Raw genomic sequence first — 14,748 nt, 5'->3', positions numbered from 1 at the left:
TAGCTACAACTTCCAATTGACAGCTTGCTGTGAAGATGACTGTCGTGTTTGTGTGGGTGGTTAATGGATAATAAAATACTGCTCAAAGAGTGAGAAAAGGGGAGAGGGGGGGAGAGAGAGAGGGGGAGAGAGAGGGGAGGGAGGGAGGGAGGGAGGGGGGAGAGAGAGACAAGCCCTCTGGCTGCAGTTCTCTCTCCACAAGGTGTTAAAGTAACTAACACACAGCTGATGGCCTCTGATTCACAGGACACACTAATCCTCCATGTTTCCTGACTGGGTTATTCCCGCCTCTGGTCCCAGACAGCCAGCCACCACAGTGTGTCACTACCACAAACTAAGAACACTCGAAAAAATATATAAATTAATACAAATACAACATTTAGCCTTAGCGGTATGTAGGCTACAGAAGGGAAAATAGGAAAAATTAGACACTTAATTAAGGCTGTCACGGGTCAGGAGTTCGTCCTGCTGCACCTCACAGCAGCGTTAATGCAGAGGTCAACTACCCGCTACAGCAACACGCTCACACGGGCAGGAGAAAAAAATTATACGTAAGTGTTTTAAATAAACAAATCTAGGATGACAGCGCTTGGTTAGAGTTAGAAGAACTACAGTGCATTCGTGTTTTGCAGGGCTGAGGTCTTGAGTTACAGCGCTGTAGTCCAACTCATCTTAAAGTAACCGCTTATAAATATTTAAATATATGTCAGTATACACCGGTGCACCGGGGACGGTATCTACTTGTTCGATGAGCGGATACGTCTCGACGGGATCTATAGACCTACGCAGGCTAATATGAGGTCGCGGCAGTCGGCTCTCCTTTAGCCGGCGCGAGGAGAGGCGCGAGGAGAGGCGCTCCTCAGCTGTTTGACGCGTGCTCTGTTTTGACAGTCATAGGGGCCCGCTTGTTACCCCCCGCCCTCAACAAGCCTGATGCGCTTGGACAGGCCTGCGCTGCACATTAGCGCTGATCCTAACGCTGCGGATTGATTGCTTTGCAGCACGCTCACGGGTCCTTAGCATAAACGTGGGCTGGCTCGTCTCCGACCGTCACCGTGGACTTGATCTGTCGGCCGCGCGGGGTTACAGACCCCGTCATCAGACTCTGCCTGTACCGTAACATGTTGGTCGTAGCTGTTATTAACTCTGGGAGTCGGTACGCACTACGCAAGCAACAAGTTACCGCGTCATGTACTACACTTGATGGCGATAATGTGATTGAAAATGTTCATCCGTGTCTATAAAAGTCTCCTGTGATAATAGCTTTTATATTTTAGTAGCCTAGAAAGTAAGTGGTTCAGGAAGCGGCATGACAACGGTGGAGAAACTGCTTTAACCTTACCATGAATTAGGTCTTTTAACACATCTTTCTTACTGTAATCAAAAGAAGAAACATTCATGGAAAATAGTCGTTTCTGCCACAGGGATGGTATAGACAAACAGAAAATCTGAAAACAGGTATGAATGTTATTTGAAGCATAATAAAAAGCCAGAGTCTATCAAGAGTTCCAGGTGTGAATTGATTTCCTTATAAGTAGCATAACAGTCCTCCTGTGAGTTTCCAGGTTATGGATGTGATTAGTTTGTATCAGGGGTTAAAGGCCAGAGTGCTGAACCAAATTATAAAGCAGAACAGGTGTTGTGAAGGACAGGAGGTCTGTGGATCCAGTCAGCTGGTCTGACTAAAGGTCACCTACTGAAGTCCCACCAAACTACCACTACTGGAGGCTAACATTCATCTGCAACATAAACTATGTCACACCAAATGCGTTTCCTCAAATGGATTTAGGAAGCAGGCGACTGGGACTTATATAACGATCACATTACCCCCATTTATGCCATGGAGAAAACCAACTAAAGCAAACAAAATTGTTTTGATGTCTCTGAACCGTTTGCACCGGCTGAAAGTTTGTGCCGCGCTGTTCAGACTTTTATGATGGAGAAACACAAACTCAGGCTGGATTTCATCTGGGAGCCATCCAGCATGTCACCTGGGGAGGGAGTCCTCTCCCCCTCTCCCCCTTCCCTCCACTCCCCTTCCTCTCCTCCTACTCCCTATCCCTCTGAAGTGAGCGATGAGAGAGTCCTATTGATTTGGGAGTGCTGGCTCTGTAATTGAGTGCACACAGAAAGCTGTAAATTGAGGGCGCTTGTTACTCTCTGCTTATACAAGTGGAAGATTACAGTCAGCAGCTGTGGCAGTGCCGTATGAAACCTGGCCAGTTACACAAGCCCAGCGTCACGCTGTGGAAGAATGCATCAAAAAACCCAGCACGTCCTGACTGAAGCAGCTGGATGGAAAAAAGGCCAAACAGAGTTAATCAGCTAGAATCAGCATCAGCTGTGGAGAGTACGGTGTCTGTGTGTGTGTGTCTGTGTGTGTGTGTGTGTGTATATGGTGCTGGTAACTGTGTAAGATAAACAAATATGAAATCTACAGTAACTCTCTGGCCAGCTGGTACAGAGCAAAGACAGATTTGTCACAACGCATCAGGCTATTTCTGTTCCACATTAGAGTTCCTCCTTCTTCTAGGGAACACATCCCAGTGAGGAAATGTAACTTAGCAGATCGGCTACAAACTCAACTACCAACAAGCCCTGACTGCTACACGATACACATGCTGCAGACCAGAGGGCACATGGTGGGCAGACCTGTGTAACACTCATATCAGACCCAGAGAGATGGTCATTCTAACGCTCATTCTAAAGGCCCTTTTTTTACGGCCTGCACAGGTGCGTATGAATTTTTCAAATCTTACTGACAAAAGCTTTCAGACTCATTTCTCTGTGGCTTGTTTGGTTCCTCTCACAAGTTTTTTTTTAATTTTTTCTACAAAGGTCTGCACTTATGCTATATTTTATTTAGGAAAATTTACCAGGCACTTCCACAGCCTATGGGTGCAGAGCTTCAAACATGTGGTTGTTTTCCTCTGTGTGCATGTCCTGTATGTATCCCTTTGTTAGAGTGTGTGTGTGTGTGTGTGTGTGTGTGTGTGTGTGTGTGTGTGTGTGTGTGTGTGATGGGGACAGAGTAAAACAGTGTGACAGACAGAGAGAGAGAAAAAAGAGAGATGTCTTTATACAACACAACAAAACTGAGATGTTCAGCGTTTCAGACTGTGTACAACATGCTCATGTGGCCGCGCCGCTAAGTACTGTAAGCAACAGCAAAACACTTCAGGTCAGAGAATTGTGCACCTGCCCCCCCCTCTCCTCAGGTGAGGGCAGCTCCTCTCCTCAGGTTACCCCAGGGGAGGGTAACCCCAGGTGAGGGTAACCCCAGGTGAGGGTAACCCCAGGTGAGGGTAACCCCAGGTGAGGGTAACCCCAGGTGAGGGCAGCTCCTCTCCTCAGGTTACCCCAGGTGACGCAAGCGAAGAGGAGACGGTCAGCGTTCTACGACCAGCATGTGCAGCGACGGTGACAAGCTGCAACAGCTGTTTTCTAAGAAGAAAGTGTGTGGCCTGGGTAAGCTGGTTAGCATGGTGACGGGCCCAGGGGGGACTGGGGGCGGGGGTCAGTCATCTCGCCCGCTGGAAGGCCCTCTGCCCTGCATCCACGGCCCACGTAATCAGGCCACCAGGACCCACATCCAGCTCCTACTCTCTGGACACTTCCTTGTCTACCTTGAGAGTTTAGGTTGGTTTAGGTGCAGTTCTATATGTGAAGCCCTTTGTAGCATTGCTTGTAAAAAGGGCTATACTAATAAAGTTTGATTTAAAGGAGGGATGTGTGTAGTTCAAGTTGTGTAGCTGAACACTCAGTGGTCAGTGCCAGAAGTATGAGTTCAGCATCGTGTGAAATCTGAGCCCTGGTATTGTACTGTAGCACTCTCAGCCTGATTTAAACACAAATGGTTTGCTTTTTTATATGCCCTGTCCTACATTAATTGTGTGTCAAATTATTTAGTTGAATGCCCAAGGCTTTGATTTTTTTTCTTCTAAATTGCTCTTAATAAATCGTTTCCTATCGATTAATGATATAGGTCGAGACTCATTTTATCATAACTGCCTCACACTTAACAGAATGTGCTTGTGTGTAATATGTGCAATTTGATAGAATTTTCCTTTTTTATAACAATATTGTCTCCTTTGCAGTGCTGAGAATGTGCCCGGTCTCAGGCACACTACACCACAACACAGAACTCCTGAATCTCTGTCAGCTACTGGAGTTTTCAGTTCATCCCATTTATTTTGTAGTTCCTTTCGTCTCTCGGTGTGATGAAAACTACAGTTCCCACATAGGCACACGTGCTACATGAATGCAGGGGAGGGGTAGTACCTGTATGTTACGGGGTGGAGGAGGTGGAGTTATACCTGTGTGTTGCGGGTGGAGGAGGTGGAGTTATACCTGTGTGTTGCGGGTGGAGGGGGTGGAGTTATACCTGTGTGTTGCGGGTGGAGGGGGTGGAGTCATACCTGTGTGTTGCGGGTGGAGGGGGTGGAGTCATACCTGTGTGTTGCGGGTGGAGGGGGTGGAGTCATACCTGTGTGTTTCGGGGCTTGTAAGGAGAGCTGCTCTCCAGGTCGGCCAAGATGCTGGTGAGAGAATCAATCTCAGCGTCCAGACTGGAACGTCTCTGCTCCAGGGTCTTCTCCTGGCCCTTGATCTGTCACACACACACACACAACCGTGATTACATTCCCTTCGTCGGATTTTCCCAGTAGTCTCCGGTTAGTATTAAGATTCCTGTGAGCACATTTCACCTTGACCTTAAACAACCCTCCTGAGGCTTCACATCACAGGAGAGATCCCTCCAGGCAGAGGGGCTACACACTCAGCCTGGTGAAGCCCACAGTTCAGCCCTCCAGGCAGACTCCCCCTTAGGACGGCTCTTTCAGACACACTAACAAATGGTTTCTCACATGGTTCCTCACCACCTCTTTCCACCCCTAACCCCCATCCAGGTAAATACAGCCCCACCTCTCAAACATGGATGTGTCACTGAACATATCTGCTGTTTAAAACATGTACGGTTCTGTGCAGAAGGCTTAGGCACCCAAGATGTATATGAATGTTGTCATATATATATTTTCAGCTTGAGGCCATGTTTGGGTCAGTGTCTTGTAGTAGGGTTATGCGGAGAGCGGTGTAGAGATGTTGAAGGTTCACGAGGTTAAAGGAACACCAAGGCCCTGAACACAAACGCTGTCTGTCCATCAGGACAGGATCTGTCTGTCCATCAGGACAGGATCTGTCTGTGTGTCCATCAGGACAGGATCTGTCTGTCTGTCCACCAGGTCAGGATCTGTCTGACTGTCCACCAGGACAGGATCTGTCTGTCTGTCCACCAGGACAGGATCTGTCTGTCTGTCCACCAGGACAGGATCTGTCTGTGTGTCCATCAGGACAGGATCTGTCTGTCTGTCCATCAGGTCAGGATCTGTCTGTCTGTCCATCAGGACAGGATCTGTCTGTCTGTCCATCAGGACAGGATCTGTCTGTCTGTCCACCAGGACAGGATCTGTCTCTCTGTCCACCAGGTCAGGATCTGTCTGTCTGTCCATCAGGACAGGATCTGTCTGTCTGTCCACCAGGACAGGATCTGTCTGACTGTCCACCAGGTCAGGATCTGTCTGTCTGTCCATCAGGACAGGATCTGTCTGTCTGTCCATCAGGACAGGATCTGTCTGTCTGTCCATCAGGTCAGGATCTGTCTGTCTGTCCATCAGGACAGGATCTGTCTGTCTGTCCATCAGGACAGGATCTGTCTGTCTGTCCATCAGGACAGGATCTGTCTGACTGTCCACCAGGTCAGGATCTGTCTGACTGTCCACCAGGACAGGATCTGTCTGTCTGTCCACCAGGACAGGATCTGTCTGTCTGTCCATCAGGACAGGATCTGTCTGACTGTCCACCAGGTCAGGATCTGTCTGTGTGTCTACCAGGTTAGTATCTGTCTGACTGCTCTGAGCTCCTGAGATCCTTCGTCTCAATAACTCATCCCCGGTTTGGCAGGAGAGATGGTGCAACAACGTCAGTGCTGCTGTTTATTGTCGTCGTCGTCCCCCCCCCTCGCCCCCCAACAATGTTAACTCTAGTCTTCACTGAGGGAAGCTGTGCACAATATCTTCATCACTGGACAGTGAATGAACCAATGAAGCGCAAAGCCATGCAGGAGAAGGTAAGAGGATCCTGGTGTGTTTGTGATGAGAGAGGAAGGCCTGTTTCATCTGGGAGGGTCAGTTAAGCAACCCTTCATCTCCAGGGGGGAAACACCAATGGGCATTCCAAAATAAAAGGAGATGCCTCACCCCTTCCTCAAACAACATATTTTGTAGTTGTTTTTTTGGTATTTTGAGCGATAGTAATAATGAATTGGCCATTAGTGATAAAGTCTTCCTCTTCCTAAAAGTTCCAGGGAATTTCTCTAAAGCGGTGATGAATACTGTATTATTTCTGCTGTGCTCCCACAGCAAGAGCACCGCCTCTGATTGCCTGTGGGCCCTTTCTGAGCTGGCTGGATCGTTCACTGCCTCCCATTCTAATGTTATGTGTTTGGATTACCTGTCACAACCCATTACAGGCAAGACTACTCCTATCTGGAGCCCTGCTACTGTTCCAAACATCTAAGGCAGCCATGAAGGCGGTAAACAAAGAACAGCACTAATGGCACGTCTCAAATCAACAAAAGACAACAAGGCAAAGAGTTTTAGCGGCGATAACGAGGGGATGCATGCAGACGTGTCTCAGCCGGAGCCCAGATTATCGCCACGTGGGGAAACTGTTTGTGGAAGGGTCATGTGGACAGCAACTGTACAGTAACAGGAAGAGTAGAGGGCTGAAATCACCTCTGTGCGAACCACTAACTACATCTGCACTGTCCGTGGATGGAGTGTGTGTGGTGTGTGTAGTGATCTGTGTGTGTGTGGTGTGTGTAGTGATCTGGGAGTGTGTGTGGTGTGTGTGTGGTGTGTGTAGTGAGCTGTGTGTGGTGTGTGTAGTGAGCTGTGTGTGGTGTGTGTAGTGAGCTGTGTGTGTGTGGTTTGTGTAGTGAGCTGTGTGTGTGTGGTGTGTGTAGTGAGCTGTGTGTGTGTGGTGTGTGTAGTGAGATGTGTGTGTGTGGTGTGTGTAGTGAGCTGCGTGTGTGTGGTGTGAGTAGTGAGCTGTGTGTGTGTGTGGTGTGTGTAGTGAGCTGTGTGTGTGTGTGTGTGGTGTGTGTAGTGAGCTGTGTGTGTGTGTGTGTGGTGTGTGTAGTGAGATGTGTGTATGTGGTGTGTGTAGTGAGCTGTGTGTGTGTGGTGTGTGTAGTGAGCTGTGTGTGTGTGGTGTGTGTAGTGAGCTGTGTGTGTGTGGTGTGTGTAGTGAGCTGTGTGTGTGTGTGTGTGGTGTGTGTAGTGAGATGTGTGTATGTGGTGTGTGTAGTGAGCTGTGTGTGTGTGGTGTGTGTAGTGAGCTGTGTGTGTGTGGTGTGTGTAGTGAGCTGTGTGTGTGTGGTGTGTGTAGTGAGCTGTGTGTGTGTGTGGTGTGTGTAGTGAGCTGTGTGTGTGTGTGGTGTGTGTAGTGAGCTGTGTGTGTGTGGTGTGTGTAGTGAGCTGTGTGTGTGTGGTGTGTGTAGTGAGCTGTGTGTGTGTGGTGTGTGTAGTGAGCTGTGTGTGTGTGGTGTGTGTAGTGAGCTGTGTGTGTGTGGTGTGTGTAGTGAGCTGTGTGTGTGTGGTGTGTGTAGTGAGCTGTGTGTGTGTGGTGTGTGTAGTGAGCTGTGTGTGTGTGTGGTGTGTGTAGTGAGCTGTGTGTGTGTGGTGTGTGTAGTGAGCTGTGTGTGTGTGGTGTGTGTAGTGAGCTGTGTGTGTGTGGTGTGTGTAGTGAGCTGTGTGTGTGTGGTGTGTGTAGTGAGCTGTGTGTGTGTGTGTGTGGTGTGTGTAGTGAGATGTGTGTATGTGGTGTGTGTAGTGAGCTGTGTGTGTGTGGTGTGTGTAGTGAGCTGTGTGTGTGTGGTGTGTGTAGTGAGCTGTGTGTGTGTGGTGTGTGTAGTGAGCTGTGTGTGTGTGGTGTGTGTAGTGAGCTGTGTGTGTGTGGTGTGTGTAGTGAGCTGTGTGTGTGTGGTGTGTGTAGTGAGCTGTGTGTGTGTGGTGTGTGTAGTGAGCTGTGTGTGTGTGTGGTGTGTGTAGTGAGCTGTGTGTGTGTGGTGTGTGTAGTGAGCTGTGTGTGTGTGGTGTGTGTAGTGAGCTGTGTGTGTGTGGTGTGTGTAGTGAGCTGTGTGTGTGTGGTGTGTGTAGTGAGCTGTGTGTGTGTGGTGTGTGTAGTGAGATGTGTGTGTGTGGTGTGTGTAGTGAGCTGTGTGTGTGTGGTGTGTGTAGTGAGCTGTGTGTGTGTGTGGTGTGAGTGAGTCACTGTTGCAGGGTCTTGGATCACGGTCTCTGGGGTCAAAGAGGCAGGCTGAATGTATACTTAACTTTCCCCCCTTCAATGTTCTGTACTCATAACAAGTTACCCACGTCCACTCCACTCTTCCACCACCACATTAAAAGATCTTTAACATGCGCAGAGTTTGCTCTCGCTGTAGGGGACATCTTTAAGATCTTAAGGGCATATCATGAAATTAATTTAATCACCAAGGGGTATTTCAAAGCCAGCACAATAGTGGAGAGAAAAAAAATATATTATTGGAACCGATTCTTTCAAAGGAGGCAGGCGGTTAATGGTATTATGTGTGACGTGTCTGTTTCACCCTTGATCTAAAACTCAGAGTTCCTCTGTAACACAGCAGAACACAGCAGAACACAGCAGAACACAGCAGAACATGCCACATGGCTCTGGAAGGAAATAGCTGATGATAGCCTAATATAGAATCTTAATATTAGAATTTCCATTTAAATTTCCATATTCAATTACAGTAACCGTACAAATATAGGTTAGGTTTTGCTTGATTATTCATGTTTTCTTGAACACAGAGACACTTCCTGTTGTTAGTTCTGCTTAAGAGCAGAAATTATTTAACATCCTGTTCATGAAAGATGAAGTGATTTGGAATAGGGACATATTTAACTCAGTGGTCTGAAACTCAATTATTACAATCCCCACAGAAAAAAACACCCAGATCTTTTAGTATCTGGATACAAATAGACATTGTATAATTCAGGGAACAGGATGCCTCTTGAACTCAAAAGTATGAGTTTAACTCCAGCAAGAGATCTCCTTCTGGGCTGTGTGTTTAAACAGTTCAAACAGTTTAAACAGTTTCACCTCCACTGATAAGACACCCATTAAACAGGTTACTAGTGAACAGGGACAGTGTTCTTTTTATTTCTCCAAACAACAAGGGTTCCAGAGAGCAACTCTATAAAGCCAAGTCAACAAACATCCAGTCCTGGTGCTTGGGGCACACTGCCCTCCAGCTCTGCTCAGTCCGTGGGAACCAGCAGCAGACTGAGCGGGTTCCTTTAGAGAACATCCAGTCAGCCCTATTACATAACGAGCATTACTTCACCGTGTGGTGAGGACCTCATAAAACTCTCAGGTTCACCACCCTGCTGACGGGGGAGAGGAAGGGGGAGAGAAGGAGAGGAGAGAGGAGGGGGGAGAGTACAGTACACCCTGCTGAAAGGGGAGAGGAGGCGGGAGGAGAGAGGAGAGAGGAGAGCAGGGGAGAGTAGAGTAGAGTAGAGAGGAACTGCTTCCACGTCACGTGATAGCTGTGTGAGGATCAGTTTTGAGGTCAGGTTCTGGATGAGTCAGAGAGAGCAGATCTCCCAGCAGGGAGAGGGACAGAGAGAGCAGATCTCCCAGTAGGGAGAGGGGCAGAGAGAGCAGATCTCCCAGCAGGGAGAGGGGCGGGGAGAGCAGATCTCCCAGCAGGGAGAGGGACAGAGAGAGCAGATCTCCCAGCAGGGAGAGGGGCGGGGAGAGCAGATCTCCCAGCAGGGAGAGGGGGAGATAGAGCAGATCTCCCAGCAGGGAGAGGGACAGAGAGAGCAGATCTCTCAGCAGGGAGAGGGACAGAGAGAGCAGATCTCCCAGCAGGGAGAGGGGCAGAGAGAGCAGATCTCCCAGTAGGGAGAGGGGCAGAGAGAGCAGATCTCCCAGTAGGGAGAGGGGCAGAGAGAGCAGATCTCTCAGCAGGGAGAGGGGCAGAGAGAGCAGATCTCCCAGTAGGGAGAGGGACAGAGAGAGCAGATCTCTCAGCAGGGAGAGGGACAGAGAGAGCAGATCTCCCAGTAGGGAGAGGGACAGAGAGAGCAGATCTCTCAGCAGGGAGAGGGACAGAGAGAGCAGATCTCTCAGCAGGGAGAGGGGGAGAAGTGACCAGTCTGCACCAGCAGGGGTCAGTCCTCCCTGTCCCCAGACAGCAGAGGAGGGGAGGGGCCTAGGGGGTTTGGGGAGGATGGATGGGGGGAGGCTGGACGGGGGCGATGCTCGAGGGATTCAGTGGTACGACGAGCCCCTGTAGCTATGACTCTGGATGTAGCCTAATACTCAGATGGCTCTGACACTCGCTCTCATAGCTGCCTCACCTCCTGCCTCACCTCCTGCCTCACCTCCTGCCTCACCTCCTGCCTCCCAGAGAGGCAGAACTGAAAGAGGCCTGCCGAAATACCACAGAGAAAAGTTTTTGGCAGGAATGATCATTTCTGTAAACAAATAAAAGTGTCACAGAATTATCTGGCCAAACCCTGTTTCCGTGCTAGCTTTCTGATGTAGAGGAGGGATCTGGGAGGGAAGGTTCCTGTGTTCTGCGATGCACAGGGCGGGGGGGAGAGGGAAGGTTCCTGTGTTCTGCGATGCACAGGGCGGGGGGGGGGGGGGGGGGTCTCACCTGGTACCCGTCCAGGACTGGGGGGAGAGGGAAGGAGGTGGGCGATGGGAGATCACTGGGCTCGTCCATCGGAGGAGGCGGCGGGAGATACTCCTCTGTCACATAAAACACACAACATGTTTTAGAATACGTCCAAATACCCCTGCTGCTATCTGACTTCAATAAGTGACTAGAATACTGAACATTTCTCAGTTAGGGTGATGGTTACATTCTGTTCCGTGAGTATTATTAAATAATACAGACACATAGAATATTCTATACAAGATAAACCTCAATCAGACTACTCCAATAGCCATTAAATAACAGCAGTTGCATCATCAAAGGTTTTAAGAAAGAGAGAGAGAAAGAGAGAGAGACCAGATCGCCCAACACAAACAGATTGACAACCATAATTGCTACAATTGGGTTAACTAAGAGGTTCTAATCTGGAGTTAGCACGGGTATTTTCTTGAGATTGGAATTGTAAACTCTTGAGTTACAAATAGGTTAGAAGTGTTTGTGCTGCCACGGGCACAGAAACAAGCCACGTTAGGAGTTCTAAAGTCCCGGGCTAATCCAGGGATTGTGTCAAACCACATGTTTCAGACAGGATGAAGAGTTATGTGCCAAATTAGATTTTGATTTGGTTTCTCTCAGCACAGGACTTGAGATTGAATCATTTGACCGCATACTTCTAAGTACCAAACCAGACATGAGCTTTGCAAATTAAAAGCTTTTATCAGACGTAATGGGAATTTGTTGCAAAGCTAAGACTTTGATGAATCCTGTTCAAATATTCCATTAGCTTTTTGGGGCTTTTATCTGTTTTCACTAGAATCTAATTGATGTCATCAATGTAGTTTATCCAAGTCTGTTGACCAAATTAATTAAGCATGGTACTCAGTTGGTACACGCGCGCACGCACACACACACGCATGAACGCACGCACACACACACACATCAACAGTTCCTATTAAATGGGACACACGTCAGGGTCTTGCGCAATACATTTCCGGAATTTGTTAGCTTGACATTAAACATTTACCCTCAGGGTAAATGAAGGCTCTATGTGAATTGTTTATATAATAACCTTGTGACCTCCGCTAAAACTCCAGAGTAACAGCTTCACTATCCGTGGTGACAGAATAAACCCTGCCTCTACAAGACACTAACCTCCTCCACCTCCTCTCCTCCTCCCCTCCACCTCCTCTCCTCCACCTCCTCCTCTCCTCCTCCTCCTCTCCTCCTCCTCCTCTCCTCCACCTCCTCCTCTCCTCCTCTCCTCCACCTCCTCTCCCCCTCTCCTCCACCTCCTCCTCTCCTCCACCTCCTCTCCTCCACCTCCTCTCCACCCTCTCCAGAGATATTCCCATCACATAATAAGTAACTTGTAAGTTGCATCTTGACACACAATTGATACATTAAGTTCCATGTTCATCTCTCCCCAACATCAGAGTTGTTTTGGATTTATTATTTCAGGAAACATGAAAGCCATGAATGTTTCAGAGACGCATGTTTTATTGAAAAGGTCTTCTGAGGAGCGGAGAAACGTGAGAGGTGGGGAGAGGGGGCGTGGGGGAGGTCATTAACCATCCATGTTTAACAAATGTAGCTTGTTCCTTAGCTGGAAGTCCCTGCTGTGGTGTGTCCAGATTGAAAAATCCTTATTTTTGGACCTTTCGAAACTTAAAAATAAATCTTTTGTCTTGCAGCCTCCTGTGTTGCTCCATGGTAGCTAGCTTACGTTTGTTGTGCGTGATCACCAAGAAATCAAAATAGGTGCACAATGACAAAAACTAATATTGATCATGCCACCAAATACAGATTAAAAGTAAAGTAACGAGCCTGGCTTTAAAATAGAAGGAGAAAGTAAATATATTTGTGTAAAACAATTATGTTAAAAAGCACAGAAAAAGTACTGATACCAGATAAATCTATTTAAGTACAGTAACAAAGTATTTCTACTTGGTTACTTCCCATCTCTGGATCTCGAAGAGCTTTCGGTGATCCTTCCTTGCTTTAGGGAATTCAGTTCATCTGCAAAATCAGGCAGCCTCCTTTCAAAGGTTGTCTCCACATTCAGGACAGCTGTCAGATGCTGTATGTCGAGATCATTCTGTGAGCATGTTTGTAAAATGTGCAAACTTGCAATCTCTTTAGCAAATTCTGAAGATGTACAGATTTGTACATACAGTGCACTGTTGTTAATGACACTGTACAAAACCCTCAAACAAACGTTCCTAATGTTCCTTTACAAAATATGTCCAAAAAGCTGCTCTTGTACAACAAAAGTTTGTTGTGTTTGAGCTGGACTGAACCGGTCTGAGCTGTGAGGGCTTCTGTGCCGTGAATGAAGTCACTTCCATTTGTGCCGACAGGGAGACGAAAGCTCCCAGCGAGCACTAATGAGACAAGCAGCAGGAACACCTACTTAATACACCAACTTCCCCTCTCTTTATTGAGCAATTACTCTCAAGTAGCTGCTTTGCGAACAAGGAATCCTAATCAGTAATTAAAGTTATTTGAGAGGCCATAAGAGGTATAATTGGTTATCAGGAACATGAATGTTGTTCAGCAGATGATAAAGGACTGGAGACTGATCCAGCTGTGTAACAGTGGGAACATTAAACATATTTGCAGAGTAACTAAGACACTTATGTACACAAACAAACAACAAAATCTGATGAGATTTTGAGCTGATGGTGACTTATTTAATAACTTAGGAATGACCTCTGAAAAACCATGAAGTCTTAATAAAACACGGTATTTAACAAAGGCGAGGGCTAGGGGTTGTACAGGAAAGGTAGGCTGTTTCTATATTGTTTTCTACAGTTTTTCCCGGGAAATAACTTGATGTCAGAAGGTTGAAACAGGCCTCTCAAAATTCAAGCTGAAGTGTTAATATCAGTGTCAATATATGTTCACACAGATTCATATCTGCTCAGGACTATCTGCATTTGAACTCACTGAGAGCACAGTCCATCTGGACATCCAAGGCCAGACTGGCCTAACTTGTCCTCTCCACTATCCAGGGGATTTAACAAACAACCTGAACCCGACTCGAGTCAGGAATGCGGAAGGTGTTGGCGAAGCAGGTCCTGTTTTTATCTCTGAGAACTTGAGTAGCTGGACTTCATAGGCACTGAGGTAAATAAAGAGGTGGGGGGGGGGGGGGGGGTTAGTATTTCAAGGTCTGTTATAGTGCTGTAAACTGAAAACCTATAAATAAATTGCCTAAAAAAAGAAACCAGTAGGGTCATGTGACTCTGAGGGTGGAGGTTTGTTTTCAAATGTGGGTGTGAACTCTTTTTTAAATGACTGAGGATGCGGACATTAAATAGGATTTTCTTCGTTAAAACAGTGTGTGTGTGGGGGGGCAGATTGGACATTTTTTGTAAGTGGGAGCATGGTGACACAAGGCCCCTGTGTGACACTGTGGGCATGGTGACAGGCCACCAGGCCTTCTGAAGCACCTGGGTCAGACTTCCCAGAGCTGAGTCACTGGGAGCGTTCATTCCTTCCTCGTCTTTACAGTAAATCTGTAATCTGAAAAGCAAATTCGTAGTAGCAACTAATCCATGGCTTAAAATAAAATCGCTCTATTTGGAAAATAAGAAATGAATATACTACAGTGGCATAAAAAAAAAACGGGACAAATGATAATCCTTCCCAGACAGGATGGAGTTTTGAGACCAGGGTGTCATTTAGCATGTTTTATCTCTTTCCAACTACGCTGTGGCAGAGAGGTTGAGAGCACAGCGCTTTGACTTAATTACGGAGCAATTCTGTTCTACCTTCCGCTACAGTTGAGCAACTGAGCTCTGGTCCTAATTAGCAGTGATACATACAAGAGAGATTTATGACTTCATTTGGTGGGGAATGCAGGGGCTGGGGTTTGAGGTCTTTAGGGATGCACTTCTGTAAGTGTAACGGAGCAGACCAAATTGGCTTCCGACGGTTTAAGCAGTTTAGGATTTAACGGCATAAAAGAAGGATTAAACTATTGTCTACAGTGA

General features: G+C 47.4%; 1 protein-coding gene across 4 annotated transcripts in view; it reads right to left on the bottom strand.

The window, feature by feature from the left end:
* The window catches only part of lpp (LIM domain containing preferred translocation partner in lipoma), a 118,878-nt gene that overhangs the window by 52,149 nt on the left and 51,981 nt on the right, over positions 1-14,748 (bottom strand). For all 4 annotated transcript variants that reach the window (XM_062450874.1, XM_062450872.1, XM_062450875.1 and 1 more), the window contains 2 exons: positions 10,754-10,848; positions 4,487-4,609 (listed from right to left, as the gene is read on the bottom strand). In XM_062450874.1, coding sequence (XP_062306858.1) covers positions 4,487-4,609; positions 10,754-10,848 — 218 coding nt within the window. The remainder of the gene's footprint in view (positions 1-4,486; positions 4,610-10,753; positions 10,849-14,748) is intronic.

The sequence above is a fragment of the Osmerus eperlanus genome, chromosome 24, assembly GCF_963692335.1.
Source record: "Osmerus eperlanus chromosome 24, fOsmEpe2.1, whole genome shotgun sequence".
NCBI lineage: Eukaryota > Metazoa > Chordata > Actinopteri > Osmeriformes > Osmeridae > Osmerus > Osmerus eperlanus.
Note: the sequence above shows the minus strand (reverse complement) of the source record. Positions and strands in the feature narration are given on the sequence as shown.